We start from the raw sequence: 25360 nt of genomic DNA, 5'->3' as shown, positions 1-25360 counted from the left end.
GAGAAGTGGTGCTAGAACTTAAAGTACATTATTCCATCCCATGGTCTCTAGCCCAAGAGCTTTATACCCTAGAATAATGTAAACTATAACAACAGTGAAAAAGTGTCTACATATTCCTATACAAGCTTTCACTCCTACTGAAGAACAAATCTATGTTTTCACAGTGTCAGCACTATTGTTTATAACTTTCTGGTGTAACATATATTTGCTAATTTGAGTCCTAACAATATTTTAAAGTGAATCATTAGTTTGATAATAATATAATCATATATGGCTAGCAAATTTATATGTGTATCATTTTACATTTCTTATTGAGACAAGAGGCATAGAATCCACTTTATTTTGTAGTTTCTTGAAACCAGAACTTTATAAAAGGTTATTAAATATATTTAAAAGAACAGATTCTTCCTGACGCATGTAAGATCAAGAACTATGTAAGATTCCCACATCATAGTTTCAAGTAGGTATTGTTTATTAAGAGATGTATTCTCTGTTTGAGGCACCAATTATCACGTGAACTTTTTCTCAGCAGAGACTTAACATTTTAATGAAAAAATTGTGTAAACTCTCTATATACATGAAGTGATGTATATGGCCCAATGTCTAGCATAAAGTCTTTTTTTTTAAGTATTTTGCATTTTGAAGGTGACATTGTTAGAATACATTTCTGAAAGTGTGTTCAATGTGATCATGTTACATTTCCTCTAGAAACACTGAATTCACAGTAGTTAAGAGTCCTGGCCCAACACATGTATACTTTTATTATTTGCATATATTGGTGTTAGCTGACATATATACATGTACTCTGAATCGACGAAGGATGAGAATGAAAGCTATTCCTCCAGGCATTAAGGAGCTTACCCTTAATCGGTGCTCATACCTACTTGGCCGCAACTTACTAGGATATAAAATGAACGTGTTAACCACATATCTTGCAAGATTCTTGGATTGCCTCATCATCTGTCCACACTTTTCTTACAATTTGTATAAAAATCCCCATGGTAATCCTTTTAATCTCCCTTTAAGCCTTCCCTTTTCCCTGTCCATTCCTGCTTCTTTCTATAGCTTTGGCTTACTGTTGTATGTGGTTCCCCCACCTTTTCCACTCTTCTTTAGAGTTGCTGTTTACCAACTCCAGAAATAGTTGCTGTCTTCACTAACAATACCAGGAGTAATAGGTTGTGAATGAATACAATGTGCATCTTTATATATCTAACTTAACTTGAAGTGTGTCCTCAGAAGAGACTAGCTCCTAAATACAAACAATTCATCACTCTGATGATTGACAATGTTCATTGGTATTAGTGAAATTCTTTTATCTGTACCTCTTCATTTAATAATTCACAATAATAAGATGAAGGACATCATAAGGGCAACTTGTGTATAGACAAGGGAAGTTACAAAAATATACAAATGGATACACAGTTGTGGGTATAGACTCTGGTTCTCTGGATAAGATCTACAGCTTTCTTATTTGTTGTGCATCTAAACTTGCAGAGTTTTCTATCCTCTTTTTCATTACAGAAATTACAGATAATAATAACCACCTAGCACTTATAGTGAGGAGGGAATGTTTAAATATAAAGATGTACAATAGTCTTCTTATATCATACATTGTACAGAGCCAATCATTGTATTCATTGCTCTCATTAGCTATATCTATTTTGTTAATCATTACTTGAATTAATTTTTCTATGGCAAGAAAAAGCATTGATTTACAAAGGTTGTATTCATTACCAAATTCTATGTCAGCCTACTTTACTAAAGAAAGGAAAAGAAGATTATTTGACAGTGGTATATACAATAAGCATTGCTTTCTTTATAAACAAGAAGAAGAGAATACTAGTAGAGTGTCTTTCCCACTTGGCACTAGTTGACATATGACCCTAAAGGGCAGCCAGTCTTTTTTTTTTTAGATATTTTCTTCATTTACATTTAAAATGCTCTCCCAAAAGTCTCCTATACCCTCCCCCTGCCCTGCTCCCCTACCCACCCACTCCCACTTCTTGACTCTGGCTTTCCCCTGTACTGGGGCATATAAAGTTTGCTAGACCAAGGGACCTCTCTTCCCAAAGATGGCTGACTAGTCCATCTTCTGCTACATTGCAGCTAGAGACACTAGCTCTGGGAGTACTGGTTAGTTCATATTGTTGTTCCACCTATAGGAGGGTTGCAGACCCTATTTTCTCTAGCTCCTGCATTGGGGGCCCTGTGTTCCATCCTATAGATGACTGTGAGCATCCACTTCTGTATTTGCCAGGCACTGGCAAAGTGTTACAGGAGACAGCTATATCAGGGTCCTTTCATCAAAATCTTGCTGGTGTAAAGGGCAGCCATTCTTACCACTCCATTCTATGTGCTCTAGTTCCAGGGAAACCCAGGCTCGTGATTAACCACACCCAAATGAATACTGCACTCATTCAATGGCACCCCCCTGTGGACACATTTGGACCCCTTCAGGGCTACCGACTAAAGTTTGGCAGGAAAGACATGGAGCCACTCACTACTCTGGAGTTCTCTGAGAAAGAAGATCACTTCACAGCCACAGATATCCACAAGGGTGCATCATATGTCTTTAGACTCTCCGCCAGAAACAAAGTGGGCTTCGGGGAGGAAATGGTGAAAGAAATTTCCGTTCCAGAAGAAATACCAACTGGATTCCCTCAAAACCTCCACTCAGAAGGCACCACTTCAACCTCTGTTCAGTTATCGTGGCAACCACCTGTCCTAGCAGAGAGAAATGGAGTTATCACCAAGTATACCCTCCTGTATAGGGATATCAACGTTCCTCTTCTTCCAATGGAGCATCTTATTGTTCCAGCTGACACTTCTATGACACTCACTGGCTTAAAATCAGATACTACATATGATGTAAAAGTACGTGCTCACACGAGCAAAGGGCCCGGGCCATATAGTCCCAGTGTCCAGTTCAGGACACTGCCTGTGGATCAAGGTAGGATTTGTCTGCTTATGGCCTTCCTCCTTTAAAGGAATATCGATCTTTGGAAATCAATATATTGAAGCTGTAAATAACTGATCGGCCCATTCATATTAATAGGTTCAGCACTACAAGCAGGTAATGTATGTATGACTTAACCATTTTGAAAACCATAGATTTCAGTTATAGAATGCCATTGCAAGGCTGGCTGGCAGTACTCTATGTCTTCAGGTAAGATAACCATAGGATAGTTGACTGAATTGGAGAGAAAGGAGATTTCTTTTTGAGAATGGGTATTAAAATGAATGCTCTAATCAGGTAGGCAAATCACATTTCTGTCTTTGATCACATTTCTGTCTTTGTTCTATGTAGGCAGCATCTATACTAAGCCTTATGATCCATGATGGAAAAGAACAAGTATGTGCTTTAAGAATAGTTTAAATACATAGTTTTTCCTTTTCCAGCAGTGTTTGCAAAAAATTTTCATGTCAAAGCAGTTATGAAGACTTCAGTGCTGCTGTCTTGGGAGATTCCAGAGAATTATAATTCTGCTATGCCTTTCAAAGTAAGTATTCTTTGCACAAATATAATAGACAGCTCCTAGTGACACGTTATTTGTAACACATACAGAAAACTTTGATTTGGACAGAAGAGCTATGGTTAGAGTTTCATGGTAAAACATTGGCCTAGCATGTGTGAGGCCCTGGGTTAGCTCTCCAGTACTATAAAACAAAGTTGATTTGGGCTCATAGGTTCTAGTGTTATTTGTGACTTTCATGAACTAGTTGCATGTGGAGCTTTAACACTGTGACCTTTTTCATTCTAGAGAGTAAGTAGACACCCAGAGTCACACTGACATGACTCACATGGTTCCCAGTAAATTGAATTTGAACTTTTTACAGCAAACTAATTCTTTCCATTCCCATTAAAAGAGGGGGGGGGAAGATCTGAATGATTTCAACTAATTTTCAATGCAGTGTTCTGTATGATTTTAAGATTGCATTTATTGGTCTGAATGCCAAGTACTTTAAAAATAAAGCTGACTTGCCACTGAGATCTTCAAAAAATAGCAACAAGTAGTTATTATTTGTGAAATGAATAGAAAAATATTCTTGGTAAATGAAAATATATTTAGAACAGAATTTAAAACCTTCTGGTAAATTATGGACATAATACATTGAAAGCATAGAACACTTTTAATTATGATCATATGTAACTAATGTGTTAAATCTTGAAAAGTTATTGTATTGTTTCTTTGTTGTGCATTTTTTGAGAAACTTGGGAACCTTTTACCTTTGTAGAGTAAGAACTATCAAGAGAATTGATGCAGACACCAGAATTACAAAAACTTTTGGGATTAGAAACTGCCCAGAAATAGATTTGAGCTGACAAAGGAAGTAAATAACAATTGGTTGAGAGGCTGATAAGCAATTTGTGACTGATTGTATCTCTGTAGATTCTTTATGATGATGGGAAAATGGTGGAAGAAGTGGATGGCCGAGCTACCCAGAAGCTGATTGTTAACCTGAAGCCTGAGAAGTCATATTCCTTTGTGTTAACCAATCGTGGGAACAGTGCTGGTGGATTGCAGCATAGGGTAACAGCAAAGACTGCCCCAGATGTGCTCCGCACCAAGCCTGCCTTCATCGGGAAGACAAACTTGGATGGCATGATTACTGTGCAACTGCCTGATGTTCCTGCAAATGAAAACATAAAGTAAGTTTATTCAAGGAAAGAAAGGCAAGTAAATATAGAGCCTGAATTTCAGTGTTATTGTTGTTATAAAAGGATGGATTGCTGACTATAACATGGAAGATTCTCCTGTGTAGGCTCATACTTTTACTATTCAGAATTTATCACACTCTCTATTCATATTCATGCTAACATAGTCTCATCATTGTAACATTGTGGGGTTTTTATTTCCGTTCCAGCCATATTATTTTGAAAGAGAGACGACCAGTTCTAAAATACAATTTATTGTGGCATATGGAATACAGTTGATAATTGGCAGTTAGCAAATAATGATACTTATTATAACTGAAGAAAGTATTAAAATTTGCAAAAAGACTGAAAGAAACTAAAGAACTTAAATATTTGAAAATAATGTATGATAGTGAGATTTTGTTTGTGTGCTAAAATATGGAAAGGATTCAAGTACAAAATAACATTGAAGGAAAATTACATGTTAGAAAATATACCACACATCACTTTGTGAAAACCAGTAGACCAGTCAGTTGAAAAGTTCGTCCAAAGATGTATACTCAGCTGACTTCATAACTAATAGAATAACAGACCATATCATTGAAGTATATGAAATATAAGTGTTGGGGTATACCTTATCAATGAAAGGAAGTTGGCCTCTGTCTTCAATGAGTCTTGCACAGAGTAGGAGATATGAAAAGAGACTAATAAGACTAATGTTACAGTTATCTTCAAGACTGACCATGCTAACATCACTTTGAAGGACAAATAGGAAGCTTATAAACTATAAGCCAGAAAGTTATATGTTCAGGAGCAGTGCATACTTTAGTTAGGGCAGCATGTAGACCTGTCAGGCTGGACCCAGAACACTTGGTCATGATGAGAAGTGGGTGAGGGTTGGGGATATAAAAGGGTAGACAAGAGGCATGTTGTGCTCAGCAGGTTGAGCTTTATTCTATAGACAACAGAAATTCACTAAAACTCTAGATGCAAAAGCCAGTGTGATGTCAATCATATGATATCTCATTTTTATCTTTCCATTTTAGGAGCCATTTACTGAATATTTCATGATATAGTAGATAGAATTGTTACCTGTTTGGAAGGAAAAAATAAATTTTTATTTTTATTGTATTACATGATAAAGTCAAGATGAATTTTTTGGGGAAATGTTTGAAGTTGTACAGAAAGGCATGTGATCATAGTTCATGTACTGCTATGATAACCAGAGCCCCCTAATGTGGTTGAGAAATTTTTTGCAATGTCATTACATAGTCAGTTGGCATTGGAAAATTACACAACTACAAAGTAGGACAAATAGTGGTCCACAAAAGAGGCAAAGGAAAATGGGAGAGACACTTGAGCTGAAGTGCAGTAGGGGTCAGTATGTGCTTTAAAGGGGTCAGAGGAAGGAAGAGTACCACACATGGCTCAGGCATGTGAGCTTAGAGAACATAACAGACTGGGACTATTCATCAAAGTAGTAAAATATCAAGAAGAAATCTGAGGCAAATTGGGCAGGGTTACTATTCACCAAAGATGTGAAATACAAAAATGAAAATCGCTGTTGAACTCAGCAGTGAATATATATTCTAAATGAGGTCTTTGTATGAACTATCCAGTCAGAAGTGTGGGTTCAGAAAAGTGAAGTGAGACTATAGGCACAAATCTGGGAGCCACCCGAGCAGCATTAGCTTTTATAGGGTATGGCAGAACATAGAAGCAATAAGATGAAAAGATGAAACAAAGATAAAACATAAAGGTTGCAATAAGAAGAGAATCCACTGATGACTGAGAACGGTTTCATATATAGAGGGCAACTTGTGATGACATGGTGGCCAAGGCACTATATGGGATGGGACTTTTAAACAGTAAGTGAAGAACTCCAAGTTCCAGCCTGCAATGGGGACACTCCTGTAATTCTAGAACTGGAAGGGCTGAGGCAAGAAGATTGGAAGTTTGCAGACAGCTTAGCTTAATAGCAAGTCCCTGTCTCAGTCACACAAAACAAGAGAATTCCCAACTTTGGACAAGATAGCAATCTTACCCCAAACTGAAAGAAATAATGAAAAATAAACCAGTATTAAAAATAAAAATATGAAAGAAGAAATTCTAGTGAAGTATAATTTGTGGAATTCAGTCAGGATTAAGTAGTAGCTTTGACTCACTTTACACTCAGCCAAATCAATCTTTCCTGCCCAGACCTTCGCTTGACGTTTATTTGATAAAAACGATGGCAGGTTTCACCACAAGTAATAGAATTTCCAAAATGCACTCAGATAAGGTCTTCATTTTGTCTAATCTTCTTTTTCAGTTTCTGAAAATTAAAAGTGAAAATATAATGCCAGCACATTTTTATCGCAATAAAATTTAATATGAACGCAAGATTACATTTATGTGTTGACTTTTTAATTCATTCGGAGTTTCTGTTATTATTAACAGATAAACATATTTTTGAAACCACTTTACTGAAATATAATGGAAAAATATATAAAGTGGTAGGAGGTAGACTATACCTTTAGTCTACCATTTGGCAGGCAGAGGCAGGATGATCTCAGTGACTGAGGACGTCCTGATCTACATAGTGAGTTGCAATGTAGCCTATAATGTGGCAGAAGTTCATTCAGCAAAAAAGTTCAAGCTATATCATTATTCTTAAGCAGCACTTACTTGGCTTACTTGGGAGACTTGAATAATGATTTCTGTCACAAAGTTCTGTGATTGGCTGGGCTCCTAACCCAGGTTTAATAACTTATTGTAGAAAAGGTAACCTCTATCCACAGGCTTTTACAAATCACAAATTTTTGCAGGGTGGTAGTGGTACACGCCTCTAATCCTAGCACTCAGGAGGCAGAGGCAGAGGCAGGCAAATCTTTTGAGTTTAATGCCAACCTGGGCTATAGAGCTAGTTGCAGAACAGCCAGGACTATACAGAGAAACTTTATCTCAAAAAACTAACACACAAACAACCGCAGCAGCAACAACAATTAAAAACAAACAAACAAACAAAAAATGAAATTCAGGTTGCTATCTGGGTGGGGAATAGAGGCCTCAAAGCAAAGACTAGGAAACAGCAGATACATGGTCTCTTATAGCACATCCTACCTTTTCTGTTAGAATCTAGCAAATCCATATTGTGTACACAGTGTATTTCTTGTACTATGTCAAAGTGAAGTCCTATCTTATCATAAGAAACAGAAAATGGCTCTCATGGATCTGATGAAGTAGGGGGCTCTGGAAACAGAAATCAGGTCAGCTCAATGCAGATGTCTGGAAAAGAGTGCTGATGGAAGTAGTTAGATTCAATGTAGATTGAGAAAGATTTGAGGAAGCTTAAAAGTTGTAGACGACTACAAACCAGCAGAAAATGGGGATGATAAATTCAATCCATTAAACAAAACTAGTGTCTCCTTGAACAAAGCCGGAAAGGTGAGCATGACAAAGCATAGTGAGTGACATTGAAGCTGGCTGTGTTTTCATGACTTTTCTTGGTTGATCAAGAAAGTGAACTAGTTTCTTAGTGAATCCCTTAGTGAAAATTGGCATTTTTATTTATTGGTGGCAAATTTCAGTTTCATGTTTCAACTTCTGAATGAGTTCAGATGTTACAGAATGTTTTCTGTGCTTTAGGGGCTTGTTTTGGCTGTTTTGTTTTGTTTTGTTTTGTTTTGTTTTAGCTTGTTCAGTGTTACTTTTGACTTATGTGCTTTAGATACCCCTACTTGCATTTAGAGTCAGAAAAAAAGCAATAAAACTTCGGTAACAGGAGGAGACATAACTAATAATGTCCAGAAATCAAAGAAACAGCTGTGGAAAATCTCTTTTCTAGAAATGAAATAAAGATTCTCAGAAATACATTTCTTCTTTCTGAAAAAAATAAAACAAAAACAAAAATTAAACTACAAATGTGCTGGAGCAGAAAGAATATCAAACCGATAGGGAATGGAAAGAAGATCTGATTAAAAATGTTGGTCCTCTGAAGGCTCTAGGCCCCAGTGTAGAGGAATGCCAGGGCCAGGAAGTTGGAATGGGTGGGTTGATGAGCAGGGCGTGGGGAGAGGGGATGGGGGTTTTCAGAGGGGAAACCAGGAAAGGGATAACATTTGAAATGCAAATAAAGAAAATATCTAATAAAATGCATAATAAACTTATACTAATGTTTATGTTAATAAATTATTTTCAAGGGCTTTTTAAAGGAATAATGGTTGAAACATGCCCATTCTGTCTGGCATCTCTATTTCTGTACATGGGATGAGCAGTATAATTTCAAGAAGGTCCCATATTATCCTGTGCCATTTACAATAGTTGGCAAATTTTGAAGTTGAAAATACTGTAGTGTTTTGTCCAGTATTCTGTGAATGAAATGCAGAAAGCAAACAGAACTGGATCTGACCTGTGGATGCTAACTTCTTAACTATAAGCTATCTGGAACAGTGCTAACTAACATTGTCTCCTGTCTAGCAAATGGTTTGGTGACTGTGAGCTCTTTGCTTACTAATAGAAAGCATGCTTTTCTCAATCCCATCCACGTTAATTGTGAGGTCTTAACTCCTAGCCTGTCTTTACCATGTGCTAATTAAGTGGTTTCTTATCCACTTAAAATATTCCTCTTGTTTATGTGTATATGATAGAGCATGCTGTGCATGCATAAGCCAGAAAAGCGTGCAGCTTACCCTAGTATTGGAATTAAAGGTGAGCCACATGATGTGGGTATTGGGGACTAAACTCAGGTCCTGTGAAAGAGCCTGAAGTACTCTTAACTAGATCCATCTATCCAACAACAAATTCTTATTCATTTATTGAAGACACAGCTCTTTATTTCTGTCTTTTTCTTGTACTTGGCTCTTATATTGTCTTGTGGAGACAAGCAAACGGCTGAATTATTTTGTAAGCAGCCTCGAGGATGCATCCAGCTCTGTTGTCATGGATTCTGTGATGCTTCAGTCTTAGTTTGTAATAGTTGTGAAGACAGAATACCAATTCGAAAATGCTATAATGCCACCATTATTCCAACATGAGGCACATTCATGACAAAGGGCTCTCCTGTGGTTTTTATATAGCAGCATTTTACTCTGATTGATTAAAACTGAAAGCAGAGCCCGGATTGTGCTTATAGATAAAGCTACTGACAGGTGCCAGGTACCAGGTATAAAATTAGTTTCATAATGGCTTAACATTTCAGAACAGAAATGGAAAATTGTATTCTCTATAGTCTCAGCATATATTTGGTACACAAACATACAGGCACAACACTCATACACACACACACACACACACACACACACACACACACACAAAGTGTGTGTGTGAAATAAATAAGAAATAGGAATTAAACGATGCTCCTTAGGCAGATAGTAGAACAAAGAGAGTTCCAGCACTTATTCTGGCCCCAAGCCTGGGATGCTGGGAATGTCATAATCACTACTTCGTGTAGGTTGCCAGAGTTACATGAAAGACAAGGGAAGCCTTCCTATTTAGCACCTCACTGCTTCATCAGTGAAGTGAATGAAACTAATAGCCTCCCATACTACACACAGCTAAAAAGATTCAACATCTTAATCTGAAGATAGAAATTGGAAAGATCATTCAACCTACTGTTGGTTTTCTATGATAAAGTAATTTGATTTAAGCAATACATACAAAACATAACAGGAAAAATTATGTGAAGATTGACATTTATCCTTGAACTTTGAAAAAGATTTTGACCTCCAGTTAAATAACAAGTTTCAAAATGCCAAGACCGATTACAAATGCTAAAAGGCTGGCTGCATCTGAAGTAGGACTATGTAACAAAGACCAGAACTTGCCTTTTCAGATAATTATATGGAGCTTGCACCCTTGATAATAGTGTATTAAATGAAATTACTAAAACTTTACTTAATATAATTTAAACTATGAAGGTTGTATTTAACTTATCTAGTTAAATCTAATATAGTGAAAAACCATCTCATAATTTATAAGTAGTCGTAGGCTTTCTAGATACATTAATTAAGAAGATTTTAACCTATTCTATTAACACAATAGTTCAAGTCTTTGTTGACAAAGGTATTTTGAGCCTGACGTCCAGGCTTCAGGCAAGTAAGCAAAGTGCAATATAGAACTCAGTTTTTATTAAAAATATTTTCCATTTCAAAAACTTTTACTCAGTTGGTATCATTTTGTCAATATACATTTATAGGACATATATCAGCTACCTATTTGTCCCCCTACCCTTATCTGAGTCCTCTCATCTTTCATAAGGTATAATGTGAGATTAGAAAAAAGATTACTAGTAAGCTGATAAAGAAAAATATAGTAAGGATTATGTTTCCTATGTAAACTGTATGTGACCATGTCATTATTTTTCTAATGAAAGGAGAAAGAGCTTGACAAAAATGGAAATTGTAAACTCTCCTAGAGAAGAACAAACATTTTAACTACTTAGTTTAGAAGAGACACAAATCGTCAAGAACCACCTAGGCTAACCATTCCCACTGCTCAGAAGAAAAATCGTTCCGTGATTACCTGGCAGTGTAGAGTGAATTGTGAAGAGATTATGTACATCTACCTTAATAATATTCTTTTAAATATCAAACATAGTTTAAACAGCGTAAAAACATTATAGATGCAAAATGGTCAATTTAAGAAACAGTCCTACCAGAAGTCAGAAAATAGTTCTCTTGTGAAGTAATAAGTTAATTAATATTTAAGGAAAGAGAATTAATTTGAGCTTCTAAGCAGTTGGGACAGAACGGTCAAGGATGTGGTGACCAAATGCCCCACGATCAATTCAAAACACCGAAAGCCAATCTTGGTATGACTCAATGTGGGAAAAGGGATTCAAGCAAGATTCTGACAGGCCTTGCAATATCTTGGTCTTTATCCTAAGAGAAATAAGGCTCTATTGAAATATCATCAGGGGTTGAAATGGCACAATCAATTTTGTATTGTGAAATGAAAATTTCAGAGACCAGACTAGAAAAAGATAGTTGGTAGAGAAGAAAAGTTATGGGGCTATTGTTCAGACATGACAACAAAATGGAATGAGGCCAGATGGGTGGCAGTAGAGTGGCAGAGAAGCGAATCCTCTGGAGATGGGGTTCAGAAGTTAAGAGCACTTGGAAATGAACCAGGAGAGGGGAAGGAAGAAAGTGAAAACACACTTCCAATATAATGGCCACATCTCCTGCTGGGGTTGCAATGGCTATGGTGCAGCCTGAGAGCAGGAAAGACTTGGTATTTATTTTCTTGTCACCACAACAATACCTAAGTACTTTGGCATATGAAGTTGATGAATCTTTGATATTCAGAAGAGATTTCCAGGTGAAGATAATTATTTATGCATTATTTACATAAAGGTAATATTATAAGTTTGGAGTGAGAATGCACTCTCCTTGGATTAAGAAAAAGAGAATGAAGAGAAATTTAGAAAGGAGTGTATTAAAATTCTATAATTTAACAGCTATGCATCCATAATAAATTCCGATACAATGGTAAAGTTTCTATAGTAAATCATAAATGGAGGAAAGTTGAGAATGTTGCTTTAAAAAAAAGCATAGAATTCTTTATGGAAGGTCTTACCTATATGCTAATAGAAGTTTTTTTTTTTTTCTGATTGTAAATCTCTTGAAGTTTTATTATTTTTTAATTAGGTATTTTCCTCATTTACATTTCCAATAGAAGTTTTAAAGAGATAAAAACTTTCTTCCAGTATAACACCATGTAGGCATGTGGTGCCTAAAATCCCCAGAGTGTTGATGCAGTGCAGTGCTGAGGCAGTGCAATGTTGATGCAGTGCTGTGATATGGAAGTGTAGTGTTGATGCAGTGCAGGGCTGGGGAAGTGCAGTGTCGGCTGAGGCAGTGCAGGGCTGAGGCAGTGCAGGGCTGAGGCAGTGAAGAGTTGATACAGCCCTGTGCTAAGGCAGTGGTAATAAGGCAGTGCTGAGACAGGAGATGGAGCAGAGAAAGCACAAACCTTCCTAAAGAATTTGGACAGTAAGAGATGGGAGAGACTGCTGTGACTGGACTATGGGTTTGCTTTTTTTGTATTTTGGGGTTTTGTTGTTGTTGTTTGTTTGTTTGTTTGTTTGTTTGTTTAACTTGTAGAAGAGAGGATTTATCTGGGTTTACAGTTTCCAAGACAGTTTCCATGATGCCCACTAAAGGCACATCATTTGAGAGCTCACATCTTAAATCAAAAAGAGGAAAGCATACTAGAAATAGTAGTAGGCTGTAAACTTTAATAGACAACTTCCATGGGCACACTTTTTCCAGCAAAGACACACCTTCTGAGCCTCCTCAGACATCCCTATGAACTGAGGACCAAGTACTTAAATATCTGAGCCTGCGGGGGACATGCTCATTCAAACCATAAATGGGACAGCTGCTTATATATAGGGGCTTTCCCCTCACCATGTCTCCATCTTCTAACTAGTAGGTACTTGGCCAGGACTTCTGTTTGCTTTGATTTCTCAATAGTGGATTTAAGTGTAGTTGATAGGCAATCTGTAGACTCCAATGGGAAGAACAAGGTTAAGATAGAAGTACTTGCATTAGCAGTACTGTGTTTAGCGGGATGCCTTAGGAAAATAATAGGAAGGAAATAGAAAACCATTAACCAACCAGTGTCATGATAAGTATAGTCCCAGGCATCTTCTGTACTTAAAGGAAAGATTATGGTTTATGTAGATGGTCAGGTAGAGTAGTTTGCTAGAAAGACGAGGAGAATTTTCAGATAGTATTTTCTCTATCAGTAAGTGATATGGATCCCTTTCCCTAAGATGTCGATGCTCAGTCTCTGAGTCAGCATGAGAAAATGATATTGTAGAAATGAAAATAAACGTTCAAGAGACAAGCTGTGTGGAGACCTAGTGGCCTGTCTGTATCTGAAGGTCATAAATTTATGGTATGAGCTACACTGTTATATTATTTCTCATGCTTTATTTAGTCTCCTGAGCTTAGGGACAGAAAGTGGCATGAGTTTCAACTGTGGCCTTGGGAGAAAAAGACAGCTAAAAGCAAGGAGTGCCTTAGTTATTGTGTGAACATCTCTGTAAAGATAGAAAGGAAAGCACCGCTTGCACGGGCACAGTTCTGAAGGTATGAAACTCTGACACACGCACACACACACACACACACACACACACACACACACAAACACACACACACATGCACACACACACACTCACATCTTCTAGAAGAATATGAGAAGCTGGACTTGTTAGGTTTCTGATGATGTGCTGGGACATATTACAAATCCTCCATCACAGAGAACAAGCTTTGGATAATATGAATTCCAGATTGCCAGATTATCATGAAATGTCCAAGGCTGTTCTGAAGGCCATTCTGCCTTCCTGCTCTAGATCAGTAGACAAAAGAAGGTGATAGATATCTAACCATCCCGGTAATTAATTGCTGTGACTTAAGCTGCTCCATTCTCATCTCACCAGAGAGTTCACTGAATAAATGGGGGGATAGTGCTGAAGTAAAACTATGGATTTTTATGTATAAGAATGGCAACTTGGTGTGAAAGAGGAAGAAAAATTAAGAGAAGTCATCAGCTTGATTGATCAATCAGAACCCGCAGGGAAACAAGAGGCACCCTTTGCTAACCCCCAGTGTCAGTGCTGTAGGAAGAGAAGCTCTCCTGACTGCGCAGGGATGAAAATCAAGAGGCTCCTTGACAAGTGTGTTTATCAAGTGCATCTGCACTGTTATTTTGAACGCTCAGTTGCAGCTCTGTCATTTCTCTTCGTGCTCATTTAACATGATGGACTTGTTTGGCAAACCCTTCAGGTGGTAGGAGGGTGTGAATAGGATGAAGCTTAGTCTGGATCATAAAATTAAAAATATTGGCCTATTTCACACCCTCCAACTCTTATTTCTCCCCACCCTCCTTGATCATCATGCTTCTTTGTAGTAAAGAAAATGAATGAGTGGCTACTGGAATCTTATACATCTGTGGATTACTTGTTCAAAGAACCATGGAGAAAAGATTCTGGTTTGAATTGAATTCTTGATTAAGGGAAGGGTTTAACAAGTCCCTTTACCTGTGTGGTGTAGAATCTGTAGCATGCTAGTGAAGAATGTGGCAACCTCACCAGTGTCTACTGGTCTCTTTTCCACACAGTATGCTGTACAGACTGCCAAGCTCAATCCATGCTATTATAGTCTTTTCTCCAGAGAACAGGCTCATGGTCTTTTTTTCAGAATATACAACTGAAATTCAAGGGTGTTAAACAAGCCGTCTTTAAAAAGGAGATCTAATAGGAGTTTGAAAAGAGCTCTGAGCTGTTAATAGCAGAGCCCCAACTCTAGGTAAGGGACATCTCCAGGTGACAGGTTTGTCAAGAGAATACTTGTGGGAATCACAGGTCAATTTTCTAGTAGTGATAGTTTTGAAGGCAAAGTGATAGGAAATTAATTTTAGCAGCATTTGATTTAACCCAAAATATCCAGGTTATTGTCATTTGTTACTGTATCATCACAACTCAATTATCACTGAGATATTTTACATTGTAATTTTATACTGTCTTTTACACATAACAGCCTATCTCAGTTCTCACCAGCCATATTTCAATGTTTGATGGCCTCAGGGGTCTCATAGCTATCATTCTGGACAGCTTAGCTCTATCAGATATGTGTGGGAGGAACCTTTCTGTAGCAGAGAAATCGCTGAGAGGGCTTTTCTACATCTCCTTTGACTCAAAATAGCTCATGGAACAGGGCAGGAACCTCCTCACTCCTTGTTTTTCTTGTCCCCATGTGATAGCTGTCTCTTTTAAAATTATATAAATCCATTCCTGTGTTTATATATATATATATATATGTGTTTTCAATTTTTCTATGAATCTCTATCAAATTTATGAGATTCTCCGAAATAGGATAAATGAAAAAAAAAAATAAATGAAAAACCATCATGAAGGTTTCAGTGAATTTCCTCACTCTCTGTTTAAATTGAGCAGTTATTTAATTGGTCTTATTTTTTATCTGTGCCTAGCCTTTAATCTCTTTAATCTCTTTAATCTTTTTTAATCTCTTCCCAGTCTTTAATGGATTGTGATATAAGAATGGAAAGCTAGATTGTACATTTAATTCAGTGCCTAAAATTATAATTATAATTTCTATATTGTTAGTTATCATCTGCAGTGTTTTCATACCGGACCTTGATACAGGCAGAGTTCTTATGCATGCAAAGCAAGGGAAGGCGATGCACGATCCTGAAGTTGCATAGTAACTTCATTGCTAATATTTACCTTGTCTTGAACATGGGGCTGTAAGTGGTACTCGTGGCTTAGTTGTCATCCTCAGTGAATCGAACATTTGAACTTCTTTCTGGAGATTTTATTCCACTGAATCCTACTTTAAAGGACTTTAGGTATAATTAGTCCCCAAATACCTGTATTACTTACAGTTTTACAGTGTAGTTTTTTTATTAGATATTTTCTTTATTTACATTTCAAATGTTAGCCTCTTTACTGGTTTCCCCTCTGAAAATCCTCTATCCCCTCCCCCTTCCCCTGCTCACCAACTTACCCACTCCTGCTTCCTCACCCTACACTGGGGCTTAGAGCCTTCACAGGACCAAGGGCCTCTCCTCCTAATCTTTATATAATTATAAGATTATGAGTGACTTTAACATACTTTTAGTTTTACTTAAATATAATAATCATAATTTTGTATATGTACAAAATAATTGATGCTTATAACACAATTGCCATTTTTATTATATATTATATATATATATATGTTCCTTTAAAAAAGACTTTTTATTATTTAATATTAAAAATGCTTACTGCATCAGTCTGAAGTGGTGGATTTCAACAGAGCTTTGGTGTGTCTAGTGGCAGGTCCTAACAAACATATTTGCTATGTTTGCAATATTTAATAATGAACAGACAGCCGTGTGAAATTACTCTCTGAAGTCATCAAGCTCACACATTGACATCTACCACATACTTTTTTTAGTTAAACAAACAAGTGAGTATTTTTTCTTACTATAAAAAAAATCGATGAGTAACCCCACATTCATAATTTTTCTTCTGTGTTAATATTTGGCCTATAAGAGATTAAAGGTTGTAACCATTTTCCCTCTTCTCTGAACTAACTGTATTGTTTCTTCATTCTTAAACAGGGGTTATTACATTATAATTGTGCCTTTGAAGAAGTCGCGTGGGAAATTCATCAAGCCCTGGGAGAGCCCTGATGAGATGGAGTTGGATGAGGTAACTGTGTCTTTGTTGTCTTTTGTCGTTCTATCGCGGACTCTCAGCACTTTGTTCAGGTCTCAGTTATGGTGTGTCTGGAAAACTGAGCGAGTCAGTAAAGGCAGCTTGCTGTACTGCAGGAATTCTATCAAAGATCCTTTTGTTTTCATTAAAAGATTACAATTTGTTTTATCTGCGTTGTCCTTATTCTTTTGTCCCAACCCATTGTAACCATGATGCAGAAGTGTGAAAAGTGATTGCATTATTCTTTTTTTTTTAAATTTTTTTTTAAGATTTATTTATTTATTATATGTAAGTACACTGTAGCTGTCTTCAGACACTCCAGAAGAGGGCGCCAGATCTCATTACAGATGGTTGTGAGCCACCATGTGGTTGCTGGGATTTGAACTCTGGACCTTTGGAAGAGCAGTCTGGTGCTCTTACCCACTGAGCCATCTCACCAGCCCCCGATTGCATTATTCTTAATAAAATTCTAGGGGCCTTAGTTTGGCAGTTGCCAAGGGTCTTTCAAATGCTTCATGCACATTGCATTTCACCTGCCATAGGTTCACATTTTCATAGAATTTCACTGACTCCCAAACATTTAGCTGGCTTACTCTGCTCTGTAGGTTTTTACAAACCAAAGTGCATTTTAGTGCAGGGGGGAAAAGGCAAAATTCTGAGCATTGAAGGGGATGTAGTATAAAATGCATCAAACACTGAAGAGTTTGGCATTGACTCCAAAGTCTTATTGACAACATGCTTTCAGTGCTGCTTCTTGAAATATAGACACTTTGTAAAAGGGTCTGGTTTTATGAGTATGGGTGTTTTTCCTCTGTGTGTGTGATTATGTATTGTGTATGTTCATGGTACCTGTGGAGATCAGAAGAGGGTACTGGGTCCCCTGGAACTGGGCTTTCAGATGGTTGTTAGACCCCATGTGATGCTGGGAAAGAAGCCTATGTCCTCTGTAAGAGCAACAAATGCTCTTAACTGCTGAGCCATTTCTCCTGCCTCATTTGTACTTTGTTGTTGTTGTTGTTGTTTTGTTTTGTTTTGTTTTTCGAGACAGGGTTTCTCTGTATAGCCCTGGCTGTCCTGGAACTCACTTTGTAGACCAGACTGGCCTTGAACTCAGAAATCTGCCTGCCTCTGCCTCCCAAGTGCTGGGATTAAAGGCGTGTGCCACCACCTCCCAGCTTCATTTGTACTTTTTAAAAGAAATGATTACGTATTTGTAGTCATTTGCATTATGCAAAACCTGATACAGAGTATTTACCAAATCTCCTACAGTGGCTAGGAGTCACAGTTGAAATACTACAGAGACGTTTTTAAACAAAATGTTGTAAGTTTATAAGTGCCTCCAACATCAATATATATGAAGGTTTAATTTATGTGGTTCCTTTACAACATGGTCCATATCTCATAATAATTGCATTATCTCTGTATATTCGTTCTCCTCCAGATTAGTAAAAAATGGAGGAAGGGCAATGATTAATTCCCTTAACTACATTTCAAGGGATTGTTGATGTTTTTGTAATATGTCTGCACGAGGTAAATGTGTTCTGACAAAAACAAAGTGGGGCGTTGGGGTTAGGCTCACATCCCTTGGCAGATGTGCATCACCCTACAAGTGTGCCTCATCCTCAACTACCTATTTTATGAGTTAAATTTGTTCAAGCTCTGAAGGCTAGACAAGCTCAAGGTCAGGTCTCTGCTTGTGTCACTGTCTAGTGATTAGGTGATGTGGCTACAGTACAAAATGACACATTTCAGTAATGTGGTCACATAGCTTAGCTGTCAGTTTGCTTTCTGTCAGTTATGATGTTAGAGCAAACAGGATCCTTTCTCTAAGCAGTTAACCCCATGTCAGTCTATAGTTCAGAGCTGAGTTATAGAATTGTCATTTCCTCATTTTTTGTTGAAATTGGATTTTTAAATGCAAAGGTAACTTGTAGAATCTATAAATAGTTCTACCTATTTAAAACGAGTTTTCAAAGCACTGAGATCCAAGGCAAAAGGGACATCAAATGCTTTCAATAATGTGCTTTTCTTAGATGTGAAACCATTTGATAGGAAGGAATGGAAACTGATTCTTCTTTACAGCCAGGCTTTAACCTCTAGAATGCTCAGTAATGTTAATGGATTAAAATATAGGGCTATGTGACATTGAACTTTCTTGCAATTAAATTCCACAGGTCTGTGCTACTGATTCCCATAACAAAGGGTCATTTTAATCATCCTTTGAGTTGTGGTGCATTAATCTGTATAATAGCTTGATAAAGAACATTTTATTAATTCACAACTTTTGGGTCAGGATGGGTTGTTTCCCACTTTTCTTACTGATATAATTGAGACCACATTGCAGAATTAATGGTGGAAGAAATAAGATATGCATTGACTGGAAAATGAAAATTATTTCTGATAAAGAACTGAAGCCCTTGATATAACTTCTGGAATTATATCTAATATATTTTGTGACTGTTGTGGAGGGGAACAAATGAGAGGCGGCTGTGGCCCTTTCTGCTTACTCAGCCTGTTTCTGACCCCTGCAGACAGGACTGGTTTTTTACCTGGTATATATGACAAAACATCGTAGTAACTTCAGTTTGAATTTGGTACCTGCTAGGCTTGACAAAGCAATGTGCTTTGCTTAATTGTATCTGACCAAGTACTTTTTCAGTAAGACCTATAGTTCACTAATTCATATTGTTGGGGATACATCAAATAGAATGATGGCCAGAGGGGATTTCCACACATATGCCTCACATCTAGGCCCATACCAGATTTTAAAAAGGCCTTTTAAGTGAGTGACTCTCAAAATTATATTATGATATCATTTTTTTTTGGTCTGGGCTAATATCTGAGTGATAAATTCATAGACTAGTACTCCTGCTCTCAAGGTCAAACTGAGCAGAACAGGCGTTGATAGTTGTAATGAATTTTGGGCAGAATGACTCCCCAATGTTCATTGTATTTATTTCAGGGCAAGTGAGGTAATGTGCCCAAGCCTTTCATTGCACTATTCTTCAAAGCATTGTCATAAAGTAATGAGGTCATGCGTGGCTATCATTTCAGCACTGTGACTAACTTTGGTATCATTTAAACTTAAAACTATTTAAAGTTTAACACTGGAAGCATCCTAACGGGTACTTTTTGGAGGCAGGATCCGATTCCAGATTTAACTTCAGCAAATGACTGTACTGGACCTAAAGACCAAACTGTTCTAATATTTAATCCCAAGGCACTTACTTTATTTTTTCTAAATAAACCCTAGCAAATTGTAATCATGGGAATGATATTGATGAATGATGACAGCTGCCTATATCTGAAATGTGAACAGAACTAAGGTAGGGTTTGATCAGTGAAGTAGAAGCAGAAATAGAGTCACATAAACAACTGATGGTAAATGCTTTTGATTGACCAACTTCAAAAGACTATTCATAGCATCTGTAGTATATTTTCCTCAGGGTTACATAGACTATCATATACTGAACATTGACAATAGCCTTAATAGTCACCCTTCAAGTATGATATTATATTAATTATTTGGCATCAAGAGTTTTATAATTTGCATGTTAAAAAATCTAGGAAAAGGAAAGGTGGTATTCATCTATGTTAATGAAAGCAGATACACAAAAATAACCTACATACTAATTGAATAAAAATGATTCAAATGGTCAGCACTCAAACATGGCATTAGATTTCTTGATTTTGTGTAAAAATTTGGTGGAAAATCTCTCATATTCATCTCTCCTATGGATGGGTTTCATTTTTTGTTACCCATCAAGCCTATTCATACAGGGAACCATTCTATCATGCCCCGTTTGCTAACTTGTAATCTATTGTAATCTAACTTGTAATTGTAATCTATTTTACATGGTTGTTGTGGGGAGCCAATATATGCTTCCTGGAAAAGTATCTGGTACCCAATAAGTACTTGCTTAAGATGTGGCCATCATCATCATTATATGTAAGCCTATATATAACAACAAAAGAAAATTTTCTCTTCCTTCAACTGAGAAGATGGAATATCACTGAGTGGCCCACCTGGATTTCTACATAGATACATAAATTTTGATCCGCATTTGCCAGAGCATGTCTAATTCCCTGAACTTCTATAAATGCCTTAAATCTCATATAATTTTAGTTGTAGCAATAAGCTCAAAATTTAACAGACATTTTTAGAGCATGATAAATTAAATAATACTGATACATGTTCTAGGAACAAATTATTCCATAGCCAGAAGCCTATCTTCCACATTATTAGTTTTTGAATCAGCTGTGCACATTAGTGGACTCTTGGTGTAAAACACTGTATTGCCTGTTGTTTCAGACAGAACCATTTGAGTTTAGAGAAGACCAATAACCATTTTCTTGAGAGTCTTGTCCTGATTGTGCCATCATTTTTTGCTTTGATTTTTTTCAAAATTTTAATTTATGAGTATGAGTGTTTGCTTGCATGTGCCACTCTTCAGCAAATGCATGCTGGTGTCCACAGAGGCAAAAAGAGCATGTTAGTTCCTGTATGATTGATTGTAAACTGCTCTTTTGCATTCTGGGAGTCAAACCAAAGTCTCCTGGAAGAGCAGCTAGAGCACTGAACTGCTGGACTATCTATTCCTCCATCTCTTACAGTATTTCCTTGTACAAAGTAAATTTCACCAGTTTGGCTTTACTGTATCTTTTCCAGCACAAAAACCAACCATAATAGTTTTGCTGCCCAATCTGTCTAAGTCCTTTAACATTGTTGACCAGGATAAAGGTTAGGTTTGCCCTCAGATACAAAGACTTTGTCCAGTGTCTCCTCAGACACATGCCCCTTTCTTCACCAACAGTTAAACAAAAGTTCTTTCTGAAAAGTCATTAAAACATGAGCACTTTCCTCAAAAATCACCCAAGACAAATCGAAGCCATTTCTCAATTAGACTCTATGAAATAACTGTGCATTGTTTCAAAATCAATTCTCATATCATTAGTGAGATTTTCTTCCAAAGAAAGACAATGAAAAGCAATAAATTATTTAAACATTAATTTTAGATTTTTTTCCTTAGAAATATAAGAGGTGTGTGTGTGTGTTTTCTTTACTTCTTGATATTGAAATTAATTCTTACCTACCCTGCTGACCATATCACCTGTCTAAGTACTTATTCCTCAGAGCTAGATTATAGGAAAGTCAACTCAGTGGTTAAAAAAAAATCAAGAATCTCTTCGAAATTGCTTAAGAAAGAGGTAAGCTAAGCCAGACATGGAAATGCGTGATGAGGACATCTTAGAATTGGCAAATCAAAGTTACTCATTAGATTCCATCTCTGCAGACTTTAGAGAATGTCATCATATGATCCCACAATAAAATGGTGGCATCTTCTATAAAAATATCATATTTTAGCATTTTGATGGCTTTGACTGGTACTAATTGTGTCATGTATCTCTCATGAGGCTTTTGTGTATCAAACTGTGCTTCCTTAAGCAGGACATGATGTTGCATTGGCCTTTTAAAGAATTTTATTACTGTAGGAAATTATGTGTGCTTCCAGTGAAGGTCTAATGGCCTGTGTTTATACTCTGGCCCTTGCAAATCAGTTTAGCATCTTATCTAAGAGGAAGCAAGTATTTGAAAATCACAAGAGTGTCAGTTGAGCTGATCTGCTGCAGGAAAGGTGAACCAATTGTATCAGGTTCTTACCAGCCCTGGATTAATTTCTCTTCTAAGACATCAAGAAGTTGGTTGTTTATGTTTCTTTTTTCTTTCTTTCTGTTTGTCACTTTTCCCTTAAGCTGCTTAAGGAGATATCTAGAAAACGCAGAAGCATTCGTTATGGAAGAGAAGTTGAATTAAAGCCATATATTGCTGCTCACTTTGATGTCCTTCCCACTGAGTTCACCCTGGGGGATGACAAACATTATGGTGGATTTACGAACAAACAACTCCAAAGTGGACAAGAATATGTCTTCTTTGTGTTAGCAGTGATGGACCATGCAGAGTCTGTAAGTTAATTATGATGTCCTATGTTTCCTACTTCTGTGCATGTTTATTTGAGGATATGCCTGCAACATACCCCAAGTATTTCTCACCAGATGTCATTAATGGAAGTATAACATTGAGTTGCTTGTCCTTACAAAATTACTGAGTGCTCTGCATGATACTACATTGTAAATAAAATGGCCTCTTAGGTGAAGGAATTTCCCATGTTATGTACCAGATTGATCCAGCATAGGTCTTCAGACTTTTCTGTGTAACAGTGTAGCATTTTCTTCATAATCTCTAAGACTTCTCTCTCTTCTTTGTTTAAGTTGATTTGCATTTAAAATACTGTTTTAAAGTTATATGATCCTAGAGATGGTTTATATGGTTTAGTAGGAAGCAACAACCTCTGTTATTCAAATAGCATGTTTGAAAACATGGACTACAGTATTTACTAAACTTACTCTCCTGTAACTGTGAATACTCAGTGCTTCTATCCAGCTTCACCAGACAGTGAATCTAGGGAGAGTAAGTACAGTCAGCCTCTTCAATTATAGAAAGTATGAGTGACTTTATTAGTGAAAATCCAAGAAAGTTACAGAATAATTCAATAAGAGTGAGAATTCCTAAGGTACTCTAAATAATGAGTTGTCTTGTTTTATGTAATCCAACTACCTCCTATGTCATTTTATGCTTCAGTTACTTCGAATGCTTTAAATAAAAGAAAAAGGGGGGAGAAACAGTAGACTGGAAGGAAGGTAGATGTATAAAGTGGCAGTTCACATTAACATTTAATAGGTATATGCCTAACTGTGTCCTAATCAAGGCTTAAATCTGACAGGTTTGACAAGTGAGTTGAACTGCTCTCTTTATACAAGAAGCCCACAATTTATGAAAGGTCTTTGTATCAGGTGCTCTTCTGTACAGCAGGGCTTCTCTTCAGATGATTAGAGGAATTAGCCTATGAAAAAATCAGAACACAAAAGTAGCCTCATTTACCTTTGGGTATAAATATCACTTGATAGCCTTCCTGGAATGTCAGTACATCAGGATGTTCTGTCTTATCTAGTTGAATCTTTTAGTAAAGTATCAGGGGAATAGGACATTAGAAATCATTTTTTCTTTAAAAATGAAATAGATACTTGAGAGGATATTTCTTTATATAATTCTAGAAATGTTCCTGATGATGCACTTAAAGCACTTGGGTAAACCACAGAATTTAGCAAATCTTACCCAATCCTACTGAATGATGATGGTGTCTTCCTTGGGCACTATGGAGTCTGCTGTCTCCCAAGGATTTCCATTCATGCCCAGATGTCTCCTTACTGATGAAGTCTGTATCCCTCTAGTTTCGTAATTCTCACTATCTCCAATTGCCATCTGCTGGAGCATGGGCAGCTCTCATGTTCTGCTTTCTTGAAGAAAACTGACTGTTTTCTCCAATGGAAGTCATTTGCTAATAACTTCTCATCTACAGGTGGGACATTGTTTCCCATGCTGTGATTTTGTCTTGTTTGAGATGCATAGGTCTTTCACTGCTGAGTTCATGTATCTGGAAAACACTCTTTCCTTGTAGTTATCCACTATCTTTGAGTCTTTCAGTTTTTCATGGTAAACTCTGAGCCTTGAGGAGAGGGGTTGTAATTGATATATGATATAAATGTCCCTTTTATGGCTAGTATCTTGCATGCTGACCTTAGGTCTTTATGTTAGTCACCTCCTACTAGAAAAGGAAGTTTCTCTGATGAGGGTTGAGAGATGTACTAATACATGAATCCAAGGATGAGTCATTAGGAGTCAATTTAATACTGTGTTCATTTACTGGAATAATTTGTAGTAGGTTCCCCCCTAGGGTCTAAGGGCCCTCTCCAACATGTTGTTGATCTTCAATATGATTCATTATATTAACAATATTGTCCCTATATGTCATGTGTGCTTGTGCCAGTATTCACTTCAGAGCAGATAGTTGTGTCCAGTTTGTAGTGGCTTGGTCCATTTGGAAGCACCACGTGTCTATGCCTGATTAGTAATAATAGCTATAATCCAGTTCTTGGTTATCATTTTTCAGAACCAAAAAACACTTCTCTACTGTTTTTTACCTCCTGTCACAATGAATTTTTGTTAATCTGTTGCTTCCTATTAATAATATCAGAAACTGGTTTTAAATGGTATAATGTCTAAACTCTTCTATTAGTTTGTCCCACATAGCAAATTCTACTTTCCATCAGGCTGGTATCATTTTATGCCTCTGCTTTCTTTTCATTTTAACTTAGATCTCTTTCCTGACTTAAGTTAGAGTTTCCCATTTACTTTGGAAAGCCCTTCTTTACATTTCCATTGTGATTTAACATTTCAATTATTATCTCAAAACCATATGGTAAAGAATTTCAAATACTTATATCAATTTAAGATTAGCCAAAAAAATGAAAGAGATCCTACCAAAACAAACATATAAAGAATCAAGTTTCTTTGATATATAAATTCTATCCCCTGTTCTTTATGTAAATTGTTATATAATATATGTTTTATTTGTGTGTGTGTGTGTGTGTGTGTGTGTGTGTGTATCCATGCT

The 25360-nt window shown here is 36.8% G+C and overlaps 1 protein-coding gene across 43 annotated transcripts in view; it reads left to right on the top strand.

Moving 5' to 3' along the window:
* The window catches only part of Ptprd (protein tyrosine phosphatase receptor type D), a 2211569-nt gene that overhangs the window by 2059282 nt on the left and 126927 nt on the right, over positions 1-25360 (top strand). For 17 of the 43 annotated variants that reach the window (XM_029475765.1, XM_029475748.1, XM_029475764.1 and 14 more), the window contains 5 exons: positions 2366-2953; positions 3403-3503; positions 4395-4654; positions 16751-16841; positions 22602-22811. In XM_029475765.1, coding sequence (XP_029331625.1) covers positions 2366-2953; positions 3403-3503; positions 4395-4654; positions 16751-16841; positions 22602-22811 — 1250 coding nt within the window. The remainder of the gene's footprint in view (positions 1-2365; positions 2954-3402; positions 3504-4394; positions 4655-16750; positions 16842-22601; positions 22812-25360) is intronic. The other 26 variants (XM_029475790.1, XM_029475789.1, XM_029475791.1 and 23 more) reach the window with 3 other exon arrangements.

Source organism: Mus caroli, chromosome 4, assembly GCF_900094665.2.
Source record: "Mus caroli chromosome 4, CAROLI_EIJ_v1.1, whole genome shotgun sequence".
NCBI classification, from domain to species: Eukaryota; Metazoa; Chordata; class Mammalia; order Rodentia; family Muridae; genus Mus; species Mus caroli.
This window is presented reverse-complemented; position numbering and strand designations above follow the sequence as displayed.